The sequence below is a fragment of the Lethenteron reissneri genome, chromosome 19 (assembly GCF_015708825.2).
Source record: "Lethenteron reissneri isolate LAM-NWPU_2019-01 chromosome 19, ASM1570882v1, whole genome shotgun sequence".
Taxonomy (NCBI): domain Eukaryota; kingdom Metazoa; phylum Chordata; class Hyperoartia; order Petromyzontiformes; family Petromyzontidae; genus Lethenteron; species Lethenteron reissneri.
In genome coordinates this window covers 12150907-12173359 of record NC_083797.1, presented here as the reverse complement: position 1 = coordinate 12173359, position 22453 = coordinate 12150907, and the positions used below count along the sequence as shown (strand labels likewise).

General features: G+C 54.9%; 1 protein-coding gene across 7 annotated transcripts; it reads left to right on the top strand.

Moving 5' to 3' along the window:
- The first annotated feature begins 74 nt into the window (after positions 1 to 74).
- BABAM2 (BRISC and BRCA1 A complex member 2) lies at positions 75 to 21664 on the top strand. Of its 7 annotated transcripts, XM_061554349.1 has the most exons (13): positions 108 to 123; positions 10486 to 10538; positions 11412 to 11559; positions 12450 to 12526; positions 13259 to 13353; positions 13777 to 13971; positions 14850 to 14924; positions 15498 to 15628; positions 16023 to 16122; positions 17869 to 17939; positions 18797 to 18879; positions 19643 to 19796; positions 20397 to 21664. In XM_061554349.1, exons 2-13 carry the CDS (start codon positions 10535 to 10537, stop codon positions 20458 to 20460), a joined length of 1197 nt encoding a protein of 398 aa, XP_061410333.1. In that variant the 5' UTR covers positions 108 to 123; positions 10486 to 10534; the 3' UTR covers positions 20461 to 21664. The 7 variants fall into 7 exon arrangements, with proteins under 7 accessions (XP_061410336.1, XP_061410333.1, XP_061410335.1 ...); XM_061554352.1 differs by lacking the exon at positions 10486 to 10538 and having other exon boundaries at positions 75 to 137; XM_061554351.1 differs by lacking the exons at positions 108 to 123; positions 10486 to 10538 and adding an exon at positions 2282 to 2312.
- The last annotated feature ends 789 nt before the right edge of the window (positions 21665 to 22453 follow it).

Genomic DNA, 22453 nt, shown 5'->3' with positions numbered 1-22453 from the left:
TGCTGCACCTTGGGGGGGGCTCGTGGCGTTGAATGAATTCGCCGCGGTCCCTGACCCCGCAGCTGAGAGGATACCGGAAGCGGCGACTCCGAGAGGAAGCAGACGGGGAGAGGAGAGAGAGTGGTGAGTGGGGTGAGGTGAGTGGGTGAGTGGGTGGTGAGGGGGTGGTGAGTGGGTGAGTGGGTGGTGAGGGGGTGGTGAGTGGGTGAGGTGAGTGGGGTGGTGAGTGGGGTGGTGAGTGGGGTGGTGAGTGGGGTGAGGTGAGTGGGGTGAGGTGAGTGGGGTGAGGTGAGTGGGGTGAGGTGAGTGGGGTGGTGAGTGGGGTGAGGTGAGTGGGTGAGTGGGTGGTGAGGGGGTGGTGAGTGGGTGAGGTGAGTGGGTGGTGAGGGGGTGGTGAGTGGGTGAGGTGAGTGGGTGAGTGGGTGGTGAGGGGGTGGTGAGTGGGTGAGGTGAGTGGGTGAGGTGAGTGGGGTGGTGAGTGGGGTGGTGAGTGGGGTGGTGAGTGGGGTGAGGTGAGTGGGGTGAGGTGAGTGGGGTGAGGTGAGTGGGGTGAGGTGAGTGGGGTGGTGAGGGTGAGGTGAGGGTGAATGGGGTGGTGAGTGGGTGAGGTGAGTGGGTGAGTGGGTGGTGAGGGGGTGGTGAGTGGGTGAGTGGGTGGTGAGGGGGTGGTGAGTGGGTGAGGTGAGTGGGTGAGGTGAGTGGGGTGGTGAGTGGGGGTGGTGAGTGGGGTGAGGGTGAGTGGGGTGGTGAGTGGGGTGAGGGGGTGGTGAGTGGGTGAGGTGAGTGGGGTGGTGAGTGGGGTGGTGAGTGGGGTGGTGAGGGTGAGGTGAGGGTGAGTGGGGTGAGGTGAGTGGGTGAGTGGGTGGTGAGGGGGTGGTGAGTGGGTGAGGTGAGTGGGTGAGGTGAGTGGGGTGGTGAGTGGGGTGGTGAGTGGGGGTGGTGAGTGGGGTGAGGGTGAGTGCGGTGGTGAGTGGGGTGAGGGGGTGGTGAGTGGGTGAGGTGAGTGGGGTGGTGAGTGGGGTGGTGAGGGTGAGGTGAGGGTGAGTGGGGTGGTGAGTGGGGTGAGGGGGGTGGTGAGTGGGGTGGTGAGTGGGGTGAGGGTGAGTGGGGTGGTGAGTGGGGTGAGGGGGTGGTGAGTGGGTGAGGTGAGTGGGGTGGTGAGTGGGGTGGTGAGTGGGGTGAGGGTGAGTGGGGTGGTGAGTGGGGTGAGGGGGGTGGTGAGTGGGTGAGGTGAGTGGGGGTGGTGAGTGGGGTGAGGGTGAGTGGGGTGAGGGTGAGTGGGGTGGTGAGTGGGGTGAGGGGGTGGTGGAGTGGGTGAGGTGAGTGGGTGGTGAGTGGGGTGGTGAGTGGGGTGATGGTGAGTGGGGTGGTGAGTGGGGTGAGGGGGTGGTGAGTGGGTGAGGTGAGTGGGGTGGTGAGTGGGGTGGTGACGGTGAGGTGAGGGTGAGTGGGGTGGTGAGTGGGGTGAGGGGGTGGTGAGTGGGGTGAGGGTGAGTGGGGTGAGGGGGTGGTGAGTGGGTGAGGTGAGTGGGGTGGTGAGTGGGGTGGTGAGTGGGGTGGTGAGTGGGGTGAGGGTGAGTGGGGTGGTGAGTGGGGTGAGGGGGTGGTGAGTGGGTGAGGTGAGTGGGGTGGTGAGTGGGGTGAGGGTGAGTGGGGTGGTGAGTGGGTGAGGGGGTGGTGAGTGGGTGAGGTGAGTGGGGTGTGGTGAGTGGGGTGGTGAGTGGGGTGAGGGTGAGTGGGGTGGTGAGTGGGGTGAGGGGGTGGTGAGTGGGTGAGGTGAGTGGGGTGGTGAGTGGGGTGGTGAGTGGGGTGGTGAGTGGGGTGAGGGGGTGGTGAGTGGGTGAGGTGAGTGGGGTGGTGAGTGGGGTGGTGAGTGGGGTGAGGGTGAGTGGGGGTGGTGAGTGGGGTGAGGGTGAGTGGGTGAGGGGGTGTGTGAGTGGGTGAGGTGAGTGGGGTGGTGAGTGGGGTGGTGAGTGGGGTGGTGAGTGGGGTGAGTGGGGTGAGGGGGTGGTGAGTGGGTGAGTGGGGTGGTGAGTGGGGTGGTGAGTGGGGTGAGGGTGAGTGGGGTGGTGAGTGGGGTGAAGGGGTGGGTGAGTGGGGTGGTGAGTGGTGGTGCGTGGGGTGAGGTGAGTGGGGTGTGGTGGTGAGTGGGGGTTGAGGTGAGTGGGGTGGTGAGTGGGGTGAGGTGAGTGGGGTGGTGAGTGGGGTGTGAGTGGTGGTGAGTGGGGTGAGGTGAGTGGGGTGAGGTGAGTGGGGTGAGGTGAGTGGGGGTGGTGAGTGGGGTGAGGAGAGAGAGTGGTGAGTGGGGTGAGGTGAGTGGGTTGAGTGGGTGGTGAGGGGGTGGTGAGTGGGTGAGTGGGTGGTGAGGGGGTGGTGAGTGGGTGAGGTGAGTGGGGTGGTGAGTGGGGTGGTGAGTGGGGTGGTGAGTGGGGTGAGGTGAGTGGGGTGAGGTGAGTGGGGTGAGGTGAGTGGGGTGAGGTGAGTGGGGTGGTGAGTGGGGTGAGGTGAGTGGGTGAGTGGGTGGTGAGGGGGTGGTGAGTGGGTGAGGTGAGTGGGTGGTGAGGGGGGTGGTGAGTGGGTGAGGTGAGTGGGTGAGTGGGTGGTGAGGGGGTGGTGAGTGGGTGAGGTGAGTGGGTGAGGTGAGTGGGGTGGTGAGTGGGGTGGTGAGTGGGGTGGTGAGTGGGGTGAGGTGAGTGGGGTGAGGTGAGTGGGGTGAGGTGAGGGGGTGAGGTGAGTGGGGTGGTGAGGGTGAGGTGAGGGTGAATGGGGTGGTGAGTGGGGTGAGGTGAGTGGGTGAGTGGGTGGTGAGGGGGTGGTGAGTGGGTGAGTGGGTGGTGAGGGGGTGGTGAGTGGGTGAGGTGAGTGGGTGAGGTGAGTGGGGTGGTGAGTGGGGTGGTGAGGTGGGGTGAGGGTGAGTGGGGGTGGTGAGTGGGGTGAGGGGGTGGTGAGTGGGTGAGGTGAGTGGGGTGGTGAGTGGGGTGGTGAGTGGGGTGGTGAGGGTGAGGTGAGGGTGAGTGGGGTGAGGTGAGTGGGTGAGTGGGTGGTGAGGGGGTGGTGAGTGGGTGAGGTGAGTGGGTGAGGGAGTGGGGGTGAGTGGGGTGGTGAGTGGTGGTGTGGTGAGTGGGGTGAGGGTGAGTGCGGTGGTGAGTGGGGTGAGGGGGGTGGTGAGTGGGTGAGGTGAGTGGGGTGGTGAGTGGGTGGTGAGGGTGAGGTGAGGGTGAGTGGGGTGGTGAGTGGGGTGAGGGGGGTGGTGAGTGGGGTGGTGAGTGGGGTGAGGGTGAGTGGGGTGGTGAGTGGGGTGAGGGGGTGGTGAGTGGGTGAGGTGAGTGGGGTGGTGAGTGGGGTGGTGAGTGGGGTGAGGGTGAGTGGGGTGGTGAGTGGGGTGAGGGGGTGGTGAGTGGGTGAGGTGAGTGGGGTGGTGAGTGGGGTGAGGGTGAGTGGGGTGAGGGTGAGTGGGGTGGTGAGTGGGGTGAGGGGGTGGTGAGTGGGTGAGGTGAGTGGGGTGGTGAGTGGGGTGGTGAGTGGGGTGATGGTGAGTGGGGTGGTGAGTGGGGTGAGGGGGTGGTGAGTGGGTGAGGTGAGTGGGTGGTGAGTGGGGTGGTGACGGTGAGGTGAGGGTGAGTGGGGTGGTGAGTGGGGTGAGGGGGTGGTGAGTGGGGTGAGGGTGAGTGGGGTGAGGGGGTGGTGAGTGGGTGAGGTGAGTGGGGTGGTGAGTGGGGTGGTGAGTGGGGTGGTGAGTGGGGTGAGGGTGAGTGGGGTGGTGAGTGGGGTGAGGGGGTGGTGAGTGGGTGAGGTGAGTGGGGTGGTGAGTGGGGTGAGGGTGAGTGGGGTGGTGAGTGGGGTGAGGGGGGTGGTGAGTGGGTGAGGTGAGTGGGGGTGGTGAGTGGGGTGGTGAGTGGGGTGAGGGTGAGTGGGGTGGTGAAGTGGGGTGAGGGGGGTGGTGAGTGGGGAGGTGAGTGGGGTGGTGAGTGGGGTGGTGAGTGGGGTGGTGAGTGGGGTGAGGGGGTGGTGAGTGGGTGAGGTGAGTGGGGTGGTGAGTGGGGGTGGTGAGTGGGGTGAGGGTGAGTGGGGTGGTGAGTGGGTGAGGTGAGTGGGGTGGTGAGTGGGGTGAGGGTGAGTGGGGTGGTGAGTGGGGTGAGGGGGGTGGTGAGTGGGTGAGGTGAGTGGGGTGGTGAGTGGGGTGGTGAGTGGGGTGAGGGTGAGTGGGGTGAGGGGGTGGTGAGTGGGTGAGGTGAGTGGGGTGGTGAGTGGGGTGGGTGAGTGGGGTGAGGGTGAGTGGGGTGAGGGGGTGGTGAGTGGGTGAGTGGGGTGGTGAGTGGGGTGGTGAGTGGGGTGAGGGTGAGTGGGGTGGTGAGTGGGGTGAAGGGGTGGTGAGTGGGGTGGTGAGTGGGGTGGTGAGTGGGGTGAGGTGAGTGGGTGGTGAGGGGGGTGAGGTGAGTGGGGTGGTGAGTGGGGTGAGGTGAGTGGGGTAAGGTGAGTGGGGTGGTGAGGGGGGTGGTGAGTGGGGTGGTGAGTGGGGTGAGGGGGTGGTGAGTGGGTGAGGTGAGTGGGGTGGTGAGTGGGGTGGTGAGTGGGGTGAGGGTGAGTGGGGTGGTGAGTGGGTGAGGTGAGTGGGGTGGTGAGTGGGTGAGGGTGAGTGGGGTGGTGAGTGGGGTGAGGGGGGGTGGTGAGTGGGTGAGGTGAGGTGGGGTGGTGAGTGGGGTGGTGAGTGGGGTGAGGGTGAGTGGGGTGAGGGGGGTGGTGAGTGGGTGAGGTGAGTGGGGGTGGTGAGTGGGGTGGTGAGTGGGGTGGTGAGTGGGGTGAGTGGGGTGAGGGGGTGGTGAGTGGGTGAGTGGGGTGGTGAGTGGGGTGGTGAGTGGGGTGAGGGTGAGTGGGGTGGTGAGTGGGGTGAAGGGGTGGTGAGTGGGGTGGTGAGTGGGGTGGTGAGTGGGGTGAGGTGAGTGGGGTGGTGAGGGGGGTGAGGTGAGTGGGGTGGTGAGTGGGGTGAGGTGAGTGGGGTAAGGTGAGTGGGGTGGTGAGGGGGGTGGTGAGGGTGAGGGTGAGTGGGGTGGTGAGTGGGGTGAGGTGAGTGGGGTGAGTGGGGTGGTGAGGGGGTGGTGAGTGGGTGAGGTGAGTGGGGTGGTGAGTGGGGTGGTGAGTGGGGTGAGGGTGAGTGGGGTGGTGAGTGGGGTGAGGGGGGTGGTGAGTGGGTGAGGTGAGTGGGGTGGTGAGTGGGGTGAGGGTGAGTGGGGTGAGGGTGAGTGGGGTGGTGAGTGGGGTGAGGGGGGTGGTGAGTGGGTGAGGTGAGTGGGGTGGTGAGTGGGGTGGTGAGTGGGGTGATGGTGAGTGGGGTGGTGAGTGGGGTGAGGGGGTGGTGAGTGGGTTGAGGTGAGTGGGGTGGTGAGTGGGGTGGTGACGGTGAGGTGAGGGTGAGTGGGGTGGTGAGTGGGGTGAGGGGGTGGTGAGTGGGGTGAGGGTGAGTGGGGTGAGGTGGGGTGGTGAGTGGGTGAGGTGGAGTGGGTGGTGAGTGGGGTGGTGAGTGGGGTGGTGAGTGGGGGTGAGGGTGAGTGGGGTGGTGAGTGGGGTGAGGGGGTGGTGGTGAGTGGGTGAGGTGAGTGGGTGGTGAGTGGGTGAGGGTGAGTGGGGTGGGAGTGGGGTGAGGGGGGTGGTGAGTGGGTGAGGTGAGTGGGGTGGTGAGTGGGGTGGTGAGTGGGGTGAGGGTGAGTGGGGGTGGTGAGTGGGGTGAGGGGGGTGGTGAGTGGGTGAGGTGAGTGGGGTGGTGAGTGGGGTGGTGAGTGGGGTGGTGAGTGGGGTGAGGGGGTGGTGAGTGGGTGAGGTGAGTGGGGTGGTGAGTGGGGTGTGTGAGTGGGGTGAGGGTGAGTGGGGTGGTGAGTGGGTGAGGTGAGTGGGGTGGTGAGTGGGGTGAGGGTGAGTGGGGTGGTGAGTGGGTGAGGGGGTGGTGAGTGGGTGAGGTGAGTGGGGTGGTGAGTGGGGTGGTGAGTGGGTGAGGGTGAGTGGGGTGAGGGGGTGGTGAGTGGGTGAGGTGAGTGGGGTGGTGAGTGGGGTGGTGAGTGGGGTGAGGGTGAGTGGGGTGAGGGGGTGGTGAGTGGGTGAGTGGGTGGTGAGTGGGGTGGTGAGTGGGGTGAGGGTGAGTGGGGTGGTGAGTGGGGTGAAGGGGTGGTGAGTGGGGTGGTGAGTGGGGTGGTGAGTGGGGTGAGGTGAGTGGGGTGGTGAGGGGGGTGAGGTGAGTGGGGTGGTGAGTGGGGTGAGGTGAGTGGGGTAAGGTGAGTGGGGTGGTGAGGGGGGTGGTGAGTGGGGTGGTGAGTGGGGTGAGGGGGGTGGTGAGTGGGTGAGGTGAGTGGGGTGGTGAGTGGGGTGGTGAGTGGGGTGAGGGTGAGTGGGGTGGTGAGTGGGTGAGGTGAGTGGGGTGGTGAGTGGGGTGAGGGTGAGTGGGGTGGTGAGTGGGGTGAGGGGGTGGTGAGTGGGTGAGGTGAGTGGGGTGGTGAGTGGGGTGGTGAGTGGGGTGAGGGTGAGTGGGGTGAGGGGGGGTGGTGAGTGGGTGAGGTGAGTGGGGTGGTGAGTGGGGTGGTGAGTGGGGTGGTGAGTGGGGTGAGTGGGGGTGAGGGGGTGGTGAGTGGGTGAGTGGGGTGGTGAGTGGGGTGGTGAGTGGGGTGAGGGTGAGTGGGGTGGTGAGTGGGGTGAAGGGGTGGTGAGTGGGGTGGTGAGTGGGGTGGTGAGTGGGGTGAGGTGAGTGGGGTGGTGAGGGGGGTGAGGTGAGTGGGGTGGTGAGTGGGGTGAGGTGAGTGGGGTAAGGTGAGTGGGGGTGGTGAGGGGGGGTGGTGAGGGTGAGGGTGAGTGGGGTGGTGAGTGGGGTGAGGTGAGTGGGGTGAGTGGGGTGGTGAGGGGGTGGTGAGGGGGTGAGGTGAGTGGGGTGGTGAGTGGGGTGGTGAGTGGGTGGTGAGGTGAGGTGAGTGGGGTGGTGAGTGGGGTGGTGAGTGGGGTGGTGAGGGGGTGAGGGGGTGGGGAGTGGGGTGGTGAGTGGGGTGGTGAGAGGGTGAGGGTGAGTGGGGGGTGGTGAGTGGGGTGAGGTGGAGTGGGGTGAGGTGGTGAGTGGGTGGTGAGTGGGGTGAGGTGAGTGGGGTGGTGAGGGTGAGGTGAGTGGGGTGAGGGGTGAGTGGGGTGAGGTGAGTGGGGTGGTGAGTGGAGTGGTGAGGGGGGGGGTGAGGTGAGGGTGAGTGGCGTGGTGAGGGGGTGGTGAGGGTGAGGTGAGGGTGAGTGGGGTGAGGTGAGGGTGAGTGGGGTGGTGAGGGGGGTGGTGAGGGGGTGGTGAGTGGGGTGAGGTGAGGGTGAGTGGGGTGAGGTGAGTGGGGGTGATGAGTGGAGTGGTGAGGGTGAGTGGGGTGAGGTGAGGGTGAGTGGGGGTGAGGTGAGTGGGGTGGTGAGTGGAGTGGTGAGGGGGGGGTGAGGTGAGTGGGGTGGTGAAGGGGTGAGGGTGAGTGGGGTGGTTGAGTGGGGTGAGGTGAGTGGGGTGAGGGGGTGGTGAGGGTGAGTGGGGTGGTGAGGGGGTGAGGGTGAGTGGGGTGGTGAGGGGGTGGTGAGGGGGTGAGGGGGGGGGGTGAGGGTGAGTGGAGTGAGGTGAGTGGGGTGGTGAGGGGGTGAGGGTGAGTGGGGTGAGGTGAGGGGGTGAGGGTGAGTGGGGTGAGGGGGGTGGTGAGGGTGAGGTGAGGGTGAGTGGGGTGGTGAGGTGAGAGGGTGAGGGAGGGTGAGTGGGGTGAGGTGAGGGTGAGTGGGGGGGTGAGGGTGAGGTGAGGGTGAGTGGGGTGGTGAGGTGAGAGGGTGAGTGGGGTGGTGAGGGTGAGTGGGGTGGGGTGGTGAGGGTGAGTGGGGTGGTGAGGTGAGAGGGTGAGTGGGGTGGTGAGGGTGAGTGGGGTGGTGAGGTGAGAGGGTGAGTGGGGTGGTGAGGGTGAGTGAGGTGAGGGTGAGTGAGGTGAGGGGGAGTGGGGTGGTGAGGGGGTGAGGGTGAGTGGGGTGGTGAGGTGAGAGGGTGAGTGAGGGTGAGTGAAGTGAGGGGAGGGTGAGTGAGGGTGAGTGGAGTGAGGGTGAGTGAGGAAGGTGAGGGTGAGTGGGGGAGGGTGAGGTGAGGGTGATTGAGAAGAGAGAGGGGTGAGGGTGAGGAGAAGGGGGGTGAGGAAGGTGAAGGTTGAGTAAGGGTGAGAGGGGTGTGAGGGTAAGGTGAGGGTGATAAGAAGGTGAGAGTGAGGTGATGGTGAGGAGAGAGTGGTGAGTGTTAGACTGAGAGGGACGTTGAGACAGGAGTGAGTGAGTGAGTTGCGTGTGAGGGGAGCCGGGTGAGAGTGGCGACTCACGCAGCGAGTTCGCTGCGTGGACTCTGCACGGAGTTCTGTGTCATCTGTTGGCACTGCTCCCCTCCCCCCCATGTACTAAGTTCCATGCCTCGGGGAGATGTTAACTACCTCGCCTGGTGTACAGGAGGTCGTGGGTTCGATCCCGACCCTGATGACGCCTGCTGCTGCTGTATATTTGGAGTTTGCGTGTCTCTCTCTCTCTCATCATCATCATGGTGGCTTGGAGATGTTAACTACCTCGCTTGGTGTACAGAAGGTCGTGGGTTCGATCCTGACCCTGATGACGCCTGCTGCTGCTGTATATTTGGAGTTTGCGTGTCTCTCTCTCTCATCATCATCATGGTGGCTTGGAGATGTTAACTACCTCGCTTGGTGTACAGAAGGTCGTGGGTTCGACCCTGACCCTGATAGATAGATAGATCGTTTATTGTCATTGTCACCAGTACAACGAAATTTAAAATGCTCACCAGTCAGGGCATCATTCATAAATTTAAATTAAATAAACAAGAAAATAAAAATAAAATTAAATGAAAGATAATCAATTTATACTATATATAAAAACAGCCCAAGTATACCCACATACCCACATAAGGTTACATTTTGTCATTGCACATCTCTATTTCACAATCAATTGTAAACACTATTACTTAATAATTAATTAGCATTATTGAGTGTGGTGATCGCTGTAGGATAAAAGCTCTGTTTGAATCTGTTTGTCCTTGTTTTGACTGATCTGAATCGTCTGCCTGAAGGAAACAGCTCAAACAGTGAGTGTCCAGGGTGAGAAGAGTCCTTTATAATGTTCTGTGCTTTTTTGATGCAACGTGAACTGTGTAGTTCTTCCAGTGTGGGGAGATGGCAGCCAGCGATCTTTTGGGCTGTGTTGATGACCCTCTGGAGCGCTTTCCTCTGAGCCACTGTGCAGCTGGTGTACCATACACAGATGCAGTATGTAAGAATGCTCTCGATGGAGGCTCGGTAGAAGGACACCAGCAGTTTCTGTGTGATGTTATTATTCCTGAGAATTCTCAGGAAGTAAAGTCTCTGCTGGGCCTTTTTCAGAAGCTCAGTGCTGTTGGCGCTCCAGGTCAGGCCCTCCCCAATGTGGACTCCCAGGAAGCAGAAGTCTGCCACCCTCTCCACACAGTCCCCGCTGATGATTAGTGGTGGAGTGTCCGTTTTCTTTTTCCTGTAGTCTATTATGAGCTCCTTGGTCTTTGCGGTGTTAAGGAGCAGGTTGTTGCCCCTGCAGTATGCTGTCAGCCGCTCCACCTCGTCCCTGTAGGCAGACTCATCCCCCCCAGTGATGAGCCCCACCACTGTGGTGATGACGCCTGCTGCTGCTCTATATTTGGAGTTTGCGTGTCTCTCTCATCATCATCATGGTGGCTTGGAGATGTTAACTACCTCGCCTGGTGTACAGGAGGTCGCGTGGATTTTTCTCCGGGTCCTCCGGTTTTTCTCTCTCTACATTTAGAATGAACACGATGCGTTTTGAGTGTTAGGCTGCTATACATTTTCACGCGATAAGCCACTTAGCTGAGCTCTCATTTGTGGCCAGGTTGCTTCTGAAATAAGTAATATTTAAAAATACTTTTTTAGATTTTTGTATGATAAAATATGGTATTGTCATCAGTATGACATAAGTATGCCAAGTTTGCACTCGATACCACATTGGGCAGTGGGTTAATATTGAGTTACAAGATTTGAGGATACGACAACAACAACAGACAGAGTGAGCTAAATAAAAGCGTGTAATAAAAATAGCTTGAAACCTCCGTGGGCCTTAACTGGTAAAATAAAAAATAGTTTTAATAATTTTAGTTTAGCTGTTGGGAACTCTTCCTTCCTACCGAGTTGCACATCTATACACGCACTATTTACCGTACATGTTTTATTTTTAGCATTGGGTTATATCTGTAATCTTTGTGAACAATTTACCGCATGCACAAGTGATGTGATAATCTTCTTGGTTCTTTCGGTAAAGTGACTTTACCGAAAGAACCAAGAAGATGAATCCCTGCAGTCACGAAAACTTTAAATCGAAATTTGATGTGATAATATTGAGTGGCAGATTTGTGCCAGAAAAGTGACACATGTTAACGAAAAATAAACTGACGTGACTTTGTGTGCCCTGCAGCTGTGTGTGTCTCTGGTCCTGGGCCTCCCCTAGGACGACTCAGCCTTGAATGAGTACGTGGTGCAGTGGGTTCACATCAACAGCACTTGCCCTCAACAGCCTGCTCATAGCTTTTACGGGAGGTCGATCATCTTCTTGGTTCTTTCGGTAAAGTCACGTAGAATGAAAATAATAAAATAATAAAAAGAAAACATCATAAAATAATTCTCACGACGTTTCGGCCACAACGCAAGCAGCCGTCCTCAGGTGAAGAAACAGGTCTGTCGGGAAGACAGACTCAGGTGAAGAAACAGGTCTGTCGGGAAGACAGACTCAGGTGAAGAAACAGGTCTGTCGGGAAGACAGACTCAGGTGAAGAAACAGGTCTGTCGGGAAGACAGACTCAGGTGAAGAAACAGGTCTGTCGGGAAGACAGACTCAGGTGAAGAAACAGGTCTGTCGGGAAGACAGACTCAGGTGAAGAAACAGGTCTGTCGGGAAGACAGACTTAGGTGAAGAAACAGGTCTGTCGGGAAGACAGACTCAGGTGAAGAAACAGGTCTGTCGGGAAGACAGACTCAGGTGAAGAAACAGGTCTGTCGGGAAGACAGACTCAGGTGAAGAAACAGGTCTGTCGGGAAGACAGACTCAGGTGAAGAAACAGGTCTGTCGGGAAGACAGACTCAGGTGAAGAAACAGGTCTGTCGGGAAGACAGACTCAGGTGAAGAAACAGGTCTGTCGGGAAGACAGACTCAGGTGAAGAAACAGGTCTGTCGGGAAGACAGACTTAGGTGAAGAAACAGGTCTGTCGGGAAGACAGACTCAGGTGAAGAAACAGGTCTGTCGGGAAGACAGACTCAGGTGAAGAAACAGGTTTGTCGGGAAGACAGCATCTGAAGGGAGGTCGATCTTCATGTCTCTGTGCACCTGTGCTTTGCGTGCACAGGTGTCGGTGAGCAAACCATGGCGGGCGCGGAGGGCACGCTGTCGAAGATGTCTCCCGCGGTCCGCCACTTCGTGGAGGAGATGCTGAGGCACGGCCGCGTCGGCCTGGGCGCCCCAACAACACTACGCGTCACCGACCTCAAATCCGGGTTCGGCTCCCGCAACGGGGCGCCCAGGGCCGCCTCCCTCACCTGCACCCACACAGGCAGCGTCCTCCGCACGCCACCGTCGTTGAAAAGCCTCGGCCATTAACCTTTACGTTAATTACGTACAGGTCAATTCGTAACCGGCCAGCTTACAAGTTTCAAGTTTATTTTGTTTTCCGTGCGAGCTCGCAGAGGGACCGAGATAGTCTAACTTGCACGAGTGAACTGCGTGGCTCAGCAATCGGAAACTTGCGAGTTTAAATGCTGGTAATAGGTTTTTACCCTTTAACTGGCAACAAAACTGACGGCTTTATACACAGGATCATGTTTGCATTAACCACGACACTTGCGGTCAAAATGCAAACAAAAACACAACTCTGATAATGTATGCACTGTCCTTGATGTTGATTGGTCCACATCCGAGACAGCTTTTCTTAGAGCCTAGTCTCACATGGTGTTGGACCAGATGACACCAAAAGGCGCACAACTCAAAGACAACGCACCATCAGAGTATTGAGAGCTCGGGGTAAGCATTTACATTGAGACCTCTTTTGCCAGTAGCAACATATAGTAATAGGTGTTTACCCTTTTAACTGGCAACAAAACTAACACCTTTAAATTGCTGGTTCGAGTTTTCCTCTGGGGATCAAAACATTCAGTTCTGTACCACTTTTGTGGGGAAGTCAACAGTGGTTGTCCTTTGAATGTACTTTCCCTGCCATAGTAATGTGTTAGTTTCCACCACTGGCTCAGGACTTGAACAGCAGATGAGCACACCACCTCAATGTTCATTCAAGCAGAAAACCACTTGGACTTACTTAGCTTTTAATTTACGCACACTGACACTGAGACGTGTGTTGTTGCTGAGGATTCTGGGCCTTGGTTTCTTTCAGGTGTCCCTCGCTGACCCCATCCCCGTGCTGTGATCGGTTCAAGCTGCACATTCCCTACGCCGGAGACACCATCAAGTGTAGGTGCCGTGATTGAACCGCTCCACTTCTACCTCCACTGTGTGGCCGACGGGAGCTTTTGGGTGAAACACGTAGTCGGAGTAGGAGGCTTTCACGACCAATATTATCCATAATAGAGGGGATTTTCTTTTGATTGGATCGCGTAATTATAAATGTGTCGTTAAACCCGCGCACCACACAGCCAATCGGTAAGGTTTCTCACGTAAACGAAACATGCAAATTAGTTACTAGTGCAGCGCACCGGTTGCGTGTGGGAGAGTAAACCCACAACATTTACAATTTGAGTACAGTGACGTTTCGTCGGTAATTATAACCGGCCTCATCAGGCCACGGCCAGAATTGTGGATAAATCCTCTTCCTGTTTCGGTCTTGATTAGGAGGGTAAATGTGCGATTTTGGAATACCAGTAGCAAGTTCGGAGACAGCAGCTGTCAAATTAATGAAATACATTTAAATATATTCGTTGGTTTGAGCGGAATACATACAACACAGATATCAGAAACTCTCCACGTGCTAAACATTTCAATGAAGTCTTGCATCAAATATAGTTTTTTGTTTTTAAACGGTCCCACCTTATCCCACTCCCATCGCAATACGTATTTTCGTACGTCGCGTAATCTGCGCGCGCCTTGAGGCGTTGCGTTGTGGAACCGCCGCATCGGTCCCACCCAATACTTTGCAGCGCTGTGTTGGGTGACACAGTCTCGTGTCGGTGTCGCCGCTGTGTGCAGGGGACGTCATATTCAACCACGAGTATCCGGACATTCCACCCGACTTCATGTTCGGAGAGGATACCGACTTCTTCCCGGACCCTGACGAACTTCCCGTGCGTTTCCTGCTTCTCGCAGTCACGATATGGTCACCCGCTGCAAGACATTGCTTCCTGCTGCTGCTACTGTTGTTGCTCCGACTGCTGCTTTTATTGCTGCCACCGCTCCCTCTTTCATTTACTGCTGCTGTTGCCTCTGCTTATGCTGTTCCTTCTTGAACTTTTTTGGATTATATTTATATTTCTCCTTTCGCTGCTTCTTCTTCTGCTGCTGTTACAGCTGTTATTACGGCTGCTTGTGCACCTGTTGCCGTTACTACGATTTCTGCTGCTGCTGTTGCCTCTGCTGCTTCTGCCATTGTTACTGCTAGAGACGTTGCTCCTGCTAGAGACGTTGCTCCTGCTGTTCCTGCTGTTCCTGCGTCTGCCGCATTGCGTCCTCGTTGCTTGTTGTTGCTGCCACCGTGTGCGAGTGCACAGCACCTGCAGGAGTGGCGGTCCCAGGACCCCGAGGCCCTTCTGCTGGTGCTACAGGAGCTGCTCGCGCAGTTCCAGGTGCACCAGCGCGAGCGCTTGCGCGACAACTCGCGCCTCATGTTCGAGTACAACTCGCTGTCCGAGCAGACGGACTACACGGTGCACATGGAGGTGCACGTGGGCAGACACACCGCTTGGGTAAGCCTCTTGCGTTCTCCTCGTGTGTGAGTGAGTGTGAGTGAGTGCGGGGAGCGGTGTGGTGCTGGTCACCCACCCCCTCGTATGCAGTACCGGCCTTAATAGGTGCTCGCTAACAGCACTTGCCTCAAACGTTTGTTAAGGCTATCTTTGGGGGAGCGGTGGCAGAGTGGTGAGCGCACCGTGCCACGAACCCGGCGACCCGAGTTCCTGCTCACGGCCAATGTCAGTGACGATTATCTGAACTGGTCCTGGGCCTCCCCTCGGTCGCCTCAGCCTTCAAACGGGCTCCGAACCTCTTCTGGGCTCTTTTTAAGTTGAATGCATTTTAGGTGCAGAGCAGAGGTCGCAACCGGGTACCCGATACCCGTACCCTACCCGATACCCGGCTACCCGTACCCGGCTGGGTACGGGTACCCGTTTGCGACCCTGGTGCAGCCGGGTACGGGTACGGGTAAGCCGTGAGTCACTGGTGAGTAACTGTTTGTCACTCATTTCCCAACGTCTTGTCTCTTCTCACAATTCAAGTTCCTAGAATCAACCCACCCGCGCCTGCAACATGGCTTCATCCCAGAGGTCGCAATCAGGTACCCGATACCCGTACCCTACTCGTACCCGGCTGGGTACGGGTAGGGTACGGGTACGGCCGGGTATGGGTACGGGTACCCATTTGCGACCCTGGTGCAGCCGGGTACGGGTAAGGAATCAAAACCCGTTTGCGACCTCTGGTGCTGAGACGAGGCTTGTAAACAATCTGTGGGTTCAGCCCCACCACTTGCATCTGGCTAGCCTCAATATGTGCTCACTGACAGAGGGGGGCGTCTTTGTCTTAGTTACCACTCGTCCGTCCTCAACTCTGGCCTTGGTTCTTCGCGCAGGATGGCGAATGCTGCGTGAGATTCCTACTGCGGCTTCCAGTCGACTTCAGCCTCATCCCGCCATACCTGCTCAAGGTGAGGCTCCGAGCGGGCAGAGCCAACCCCCAGGGGCTGTACATTGCGGTCAGTCACAGAGTATAGAGTCTCAAGGGCCATTAGGAGTGGCCCAATTGTGACTGCAGTGAAATGCAATCTGTCGCTCACAGCTCCCCTCATCGCCCAATGCACACGTTTGCAAGAGGTGCGGAATCAATAATACGACCTCAGATGCCATCGAATTGCCTTCCATACTCGACATATCATTGTAAAGTCAGTGGCTGTATTCACACACTCGCGGAGTGCACTTTCCTACACACACTGCTTGCAGGGAATTGTTAGTAGAATGGCATTCAATTTTTTTTTTTAAATCAAAACCAACTTTCATTTGATCTTTCTTTTTGCACCGTCCATAATTATTGGGCTGTGAATATCACCACACTCTACCTGAGAGCACGGTTGGGTGGCTGTCTGGATTGAAACCCAGGATCTCAGCCGTATTGGCTTAAAGCACTGACCCCACGAGTCTCGTGGCAACTTGTCAACCGATGCGATGAAGTCAAACCCCCGAGTTGAGGCCACAGCCATAGTCCTCGTGTAACTCTGACCCAGCCCGCTGAACGCGTGACGCAGGATCCCCTGGTGGACCCGGGGGAGGATGTGGCGCTGCTGCTGGTGACGTTTGAAAACACGGAGGCCACCAAGGTGTTCCCCAAGCTCTACCTGTCGCCTCGCATCGAGCAGTGAGGGTTGCACACGTGCCATCAGCCTGGGGTTGACAGCGGTACACTCCGCTGCTCCGGACGCGAATATCTGTCTTCACCACCTGAATGTGAAATTGTAGTTGTTGCTCTGCATTTACATCAGCCATATGAAAGAAGACAGTTGGGGTGGGAGAACCCTTTCCAACTGAGGGCCGAGGATGATTTTCAATGCCTTTTGGCGATGCCGCACATGAGTCAACATGCAACCTTGGTCACGCTAGGACGGTATATTGCCCGCGCGATCGGAAGCACTTGTAATGCCACATGTGACTGGGCATGCTAAATTCCAAGCGCGCCAATTGTTTGGTATGAGCCAGCGCTGCAAGCAAGTGAACTCTTCGCTAACGCCGCCTCTGTGCTCTCTGCTCTTCAGTGCCCTGGGAGGTTCCTCCGCTTTCCATATCCCCAACTTCCCCAGCGGAGGATGCCTTCTGGACTACGTTCCACAGGTGTGCCAGCTCCTCACCAGCAAGGTAACAGCAGCACAAGCCAATTCGCCGGCTCATGCGCCGGGTTTCCCTTAAGAGAAACGACTCCACTTGTTTGGAATTGAAATTGTTTTTTTGAATGCGCGTACAAGATGTGTACGGTGTGGAGTGGTGGTGCAGTGGTTGGCGCACTTCCATGAACCCCGTGACCTGAGTTTGATTTCCATTTGCGGCAAACGGTGGACTCGCTTAGCTACGGGTCACCAGCGTGGGGAAGTATGGTCAGCCCCCATGACCGAAAGGCATGAGGAGGCCCTCACGAAGCGGTGTAATATTAAGTTGAGTAACTTTTTTCAATAGAATTGTTTCTCCTTGGCTTAAGTATGCTGTGATGTATGCATTGTTTTTACGATAGCTTCTTGATAAGACCTTTCTGGATGCAATTCATCATGCGGAGTTTATTTTGCTGTTGTGTCTCATTCACTGCACCCTGAGCTGCAGATTTTACTGCAGTTTTATCTGTATTGTTCACCAGAAAAAACGGGATTAACAATGCCAGCAATTCTAGATTTGAAGTTTTCGTGACTGCAAGGATTTTTTTCGGTAAATTCACGTAGGTGACAAATTAAAATAAATTAAAATGAAAACAAATCAATTAAATCACGACGTTTCGGAAGCAACACAAGTAACCGTCATCAGGTGTTGACTGCTCCAGCAAAATTACTGAGGCGTGTGAAGAGAGTTATTAAGAGACAACGTGTTTATTTCGGGTGTTAGGGGGGGGGGGATGTGGCAGGCCGTGTGGACGGTCGGGCAGGGGATTAGCATGAGTTAAGCCGATAGACAACCATCTGTATTCTTTTGTGATGTCAGGGGAGGGGAGTTTGTGCATGAGTGCAGTACCTGCATGACGAGTGATGGTGGTGTATCAGGCTGGGAGTAAAAAACTGGAAGAAATGGATATGGCTGTAAAATTATAAGGCAGCTAAAGTTTGACTTGGTTTATGAGATCTTTCCAATGATTGCTTAATTGTTTTCATTTTAATTTACTTTATATTTTTTACCCACGTGACTTTACCGAAAAAACCAAAGAGTAACAATGCCAGCAATGTTAAGAATGTGGATGTTCTACACATGAACTGCACATTCTTACCCAGACTTCAAGAGGCTAAAGAAGAAGCAGCCCAAAAACAAACATCTCTCATCTTACGAACTGTGTCTAGCATGGGTGTTTTGGGCTGCTCTACAAAGGTTGAAAGCTTCTTTAATTCAACAACAGACTGTAAAGTTGCAATCAAAATAGTTATCGTGGCACTCGACGTTATGCCACTCGCGTTACGATGCAACGCTTCAGCCATTCTTCTAAGGCCACTGCCGGAGGACCGGGCCTCCCCATACCTGGTCGTTTGACCATACTTCACCACGCTGGTCAGCTTGCGTTGGTGAACGTGGGGAGCATAGAGATACGGTACACCAAATGGATTTTAGTGCGTTGACTTTTGCTGCCTACCACGTAGCCACGCAAGCAGGCTGCTATATTCAGCAGCTACGCATGGTGGTCAACCGTGCCAGTGCTATCCAGACTCGATCCTGTCTGGATTTCGAGATATGACGAGTTCAGGTCCATTCTGCTGGGGATTGGTCATAGGTGTACAATGCTCTTCAAGCAAATTGCATTTATTTTCTTGGTTTGTGTCTTCCTTTAGACATTGACTGACTGGCACCGATTGAGTCAACTTGTCTTTACACGGTTGCCCGGAATGTCCTGTGTGTGTGCGTGTGCGTGCGCAGGTGCAGTACATCACACAGGGCTACCAGAAGCGCAGAGAATACATTGCGGCGTTCCTCAGCCACTTCGGAGAGTAAGACAGCCGCCGTTGTTCCGTCACTCGCGAAACATCCACACTCTTCTGTCCCCTCGCCGTGTACAGTGGCACAGGGTACTGGGGCGAGGTGGTGGCTACGATGCCCGTGAGCTGGCGCTTTGGGAGCAGGGTCGTAGGATCGCGCAGAAATCGGTACGGGCGTGCATGTGTAGGGGTGTTACGGGAGGGCGAACAAACACACCAGGGGTGGTTATGCCCGCACGCGGAAGGATGCTTACATCCACGTCCGCATCGTTTAGCCTGGGGGGCTGAAACGGCGCTATGATCCCCCACAGCCCCACCCCTTTGGGGAGGGAGTTGCTATATAAGGCGGTGAGCCGGTGGGCTCGGGGTTCAGTGTTTAGCTTAAGCCAGTGAAGAAGGAAGACCGGCTAGATAGGCCCTGGGACTCCCCTGGATCGCTGTCCTTCTAAGGACCGACCAGGGCAAGTCAGTGGCGTGGCCCTGAGAGCCCAGAGCCGATGCTCTTGTAAGAGCCGGTCTGGTGACTAAGGGTGCCGTGATCCTAGCTTGGCCAGAGCTGGATCAGCTAGCCTCCCCTAGCTCTCGAGTGGAGGACCTGGGAGTAGGCTAGCCGGGATAGAGATAGTGGGATCTCCCTGTTAGATGGGTGAAGGGGCCGATACCCCTTCGAGTGTTGTATACCTTGGTCCTGTATTGAGTGAAACGTTTAATAAATAAGTGTGCCTCCGACTACGTCAGTCCAAGTCTCATTGAACCTAATGCACATGTGTTTGTATGTGTAATTGACCGGTGATAAAATGCAACCACAATGCTGAGTTGCGGACGCTAACATGCTATGCCTGTCCGCGCGCGTGTGAACTGTCGGTCAGGTCAATTGCAGAGTATGACGCTGAGGGCTTCACCAAGATCAGCCTCCTCCTGGAGGGCCTGGAGTTCTTCTTCATGGTTCACAGTGAGTGGGCGAGTGCTGTGAGCGAGTCGGCACACACACACATAGTTCCTGGGAGTGGCCGTGTAGAATGACAGTAGGTGATTACATCTTCTGGGTTCTTTCGGTAAAGTCACGTAGAAGGGAAATAATAATAATAAAAATAAAACATAATAATATAATAAAAATATATAATAATGTATTATTTTATTATGTTTTATTTTTATTATTTTATTATTTCCCTTCTACGTGACTTTACCGAAAGAACCAAGAAGATGAATCCCTGCAGTCACGAAAGCTTTAAATCGAAATAGGTGATTACAGTACTGTTGTACTGTTGTTCGTCAAGGAATTGCCTTTTCACCGTCAGCTCTTAAAAACGGTGTGTGATTTCGCTTGCACACGTTGGCCACATGGGGCAGTTTCCCCATCATCGGTTGTCAAAGCAGTGGTTTTGTCCTCATTGCCATCGTCGTACTATATAATCTGCTGATTTATACTACAGGGAATGTATTATTTAACATTGATTTATTGTTGTGCAATGCTTCTGAGGTCTCATGTGACAGTTCTTTATTCTAATTTCTATTTGCTTCGTAGCCATACTTTATTACATATAGGCATAGCTTTTATCATTTTTACGACCAAGGTCACTCTGGCATCTTGAGTGCCCTCACCTGGTTACACGAAAGAAACTTGACGCCTAACCCATTCGGTGCACATCTGTGTGTGTGCGCACACCTGCGCACGTGCGTGCATACGCGTCCTCGTGTGTCTTCCCCCGCTGTAGTCGAGCTGCCATTGTACTTTCCACGCGACCAGCCGACTTTCACCTTCCAGTCCGTGTACCAGCACGGCACCACGGCACAGCCCTTTCTGCAGGTGCAGAAGTCGTACCCGTACAGCCCGCGCTGGGATGGCAACGAGATGGCCAAGCGAGCCAGGTGACGCGTCTGATTCTGCGGTGGACGCATACTCGTTCACGTGTTTATATACACGCTCCTCGATCACTCGCTCAACAACTAACTCATTCACACATTCATACACTCACTGACTTACCTACTCACTCATACACTCACTAACTTACCGACTCACACACTGACTACTCTTACGCTCACATTCATACACTCACCCCCCCCTCATTTGTTCACTCATTCATTAATTCACACATTCATATACTGTCCATTGCCCTGAATACTTCACTCACAAACCTACTAATTAACTTTTGTCAAATTCATACTGACCAATTAGTTTACGCACTGCAGTATTTCATTTCAGCTACTCCTTTATATCTTCATATTTACCAACCCACTCACTGCAACATTCACTCTCTCGTTCACTCACGTATGAATTAATAATCTCAGTTTCTCATTCATTCATATGCTTACACACACACCCGCTCACTCGCTCAGAGCACAACACATTTTTCAGATTGCATCTTTAAACGGGATATGCGTACACTGCACTGATTACACGTAGACTGTGCCATGTTGGAGAGGCAAGCTTTGCAGACCTGAAGACAAACGTGTCTTCCGTACGCACAGGGTCTACTTTGAAGAATTTTCGCCTCAATTCCGAGAAGCGGCCCTGGCGAACGGAAAGCCTTGAGCAGAGGCCGTGGGGGACTCCTTCTTCGTCGCAAGCCGGCCACTCGACGGGTTCTACCCCCTCGCACTCCGAGCCCTCTCTAGCGACAACTCCTTAACGAAGGCTCGTTAGTGAGCGGCTCGCTAGTGGTGCTTAAAAAGTTATGGGTTGATTTTGAAAACCTTGGCTGTATACAGTTTTTTTTTTACTTGTGATCGCCCTTCTTGGGGGTGGTTTTCACTGGGTCCGTTAGACAAGTTTTCACGGCTTACTTTCAGCCGGGTCTGTTAGGGTCAGCACCCCGCAAAATATTTCTGCACCTGGCAAATCGCATCAAGTATATCTCTCACTATGTGTTGCTCTGGCTACTTACACGGTGCCTACTCCCAGTCTACCAGTGACCGGGGAAAATATTTAGTGTGGAATTAAGCCCCTGGGGCACAATGATATGTAGGGTCTGATGATACCTGTGCAATGTGATTTCAGGTGTCTGCTCTTGCACTCCAGGCACCTTTGCCATACGTGACGGTCTCAGATGACGCTTACAATGGATCTCTTAGTCTTGCTTGGGTAAACAACTAGACGAACGCTAGAGGGGTATGTTATACAGATATATTTTTTTATATTCTTTCAGTCAATTTTATTCCCATTGTGCTATCTTCGCAATGTCACGAGGCGAAGATTCATAAAATTTTGGAACTCTCGCAGAGGAGTGATTCAACCCACGTTACGTAATTTACAGAATATTATCTCGCTGAGCCGCTTCTGAGAAGACATTTTCCCACACTTATCCACGCTGTGTCTCTGTCATCCACTATATGTTCCTACACGTGCTCTTTCTCAGACCTGGATTGTTGCCAAACTAAGTGAAAACCAGATCAGATTTGTGTGCTGTCATTTCTTCATAGACGGTAGAAATCTGTATCCGAAATGAGTGTCCCTGCATCAACTGGAGCATTGTAAACAAACCCTAGGTTATCCATTATGTTCTAAGAATGTCTGGCACTTTCTTGACGGTTTTTTTTACTTAAATGAAGGTACTATCAAAGTATGTGGTGAGAGGAAACAACCTGTTTAAAGCCCTTTTTGTGATGGTTAGTCCTAACGCTGTGCGAACAGTTTCTATATTGTACTGTATTGTATGGACCACTTTTGTGTTGCTTACTGAAATCAATTGTACACGAGGCGTGTAATATCAATAAATAACTTGCCTATGGTATTATTCCCTCTGGCTTTTGTGTTTTTTTATTAATGGGTGATTACTTGCATCATTAACAGAGATTCCTGGAAACGTTGGCTCAAGATTGAGATGTCATCGTGGCCAAAGCTTTTGAAGCCACAACCACACCTCACCAACGCTCTCTACTCTCCAGCAAATCCCGCCGCTGCTGCCGCTGCTGCTGCTGCACGACAGACACGTGACCTCAGAGATATGCTCTACTGGACGTCTGTGAAAAACAGCTTCATAGCTCATAGGATTTCTCCAGGATACATATTCTGACTCTGCTATAAAAGTCTGCCAGCGTCTTGTCATAGGTCTTCCCCTTGGTTGCCGGACTCATGGAGACCACGCCGATGACTGTCCACACACGTCACACTCGACGCGACTGCTTCTCTCCTAAACATCTACAACAACTAGCTGCCGTGTTTTTTTTCCAGACTTGTGCATTGCTTATCCTATCTTGCCCCAAACTTAACAGCTGTGCTCAAACGCCGGTAACTTATTTTTCAGCTGCTTAGCGCGTTCTTTTTTAATCAGGTAAGGCCCACTAAGCCAAACTCTAAACGAATGTCGATTCTAAATAGGGAGGGAAAAACTAGAGGACACGGATAAAATTCCACGAGACTACGGGCAGAACATGCAAACTTCAACTATACAGGCGTTGGGGTCGAGATCAAACCCATGGCCTCCTATATACTTGGCGAGATAGTTATCATCTCACTCCCGTGGCCGGCCTGAAGCGCCCTTTTCTTTACAATCAGACTCATTGCTCTTCTGTTTCAAAGTGCTTTC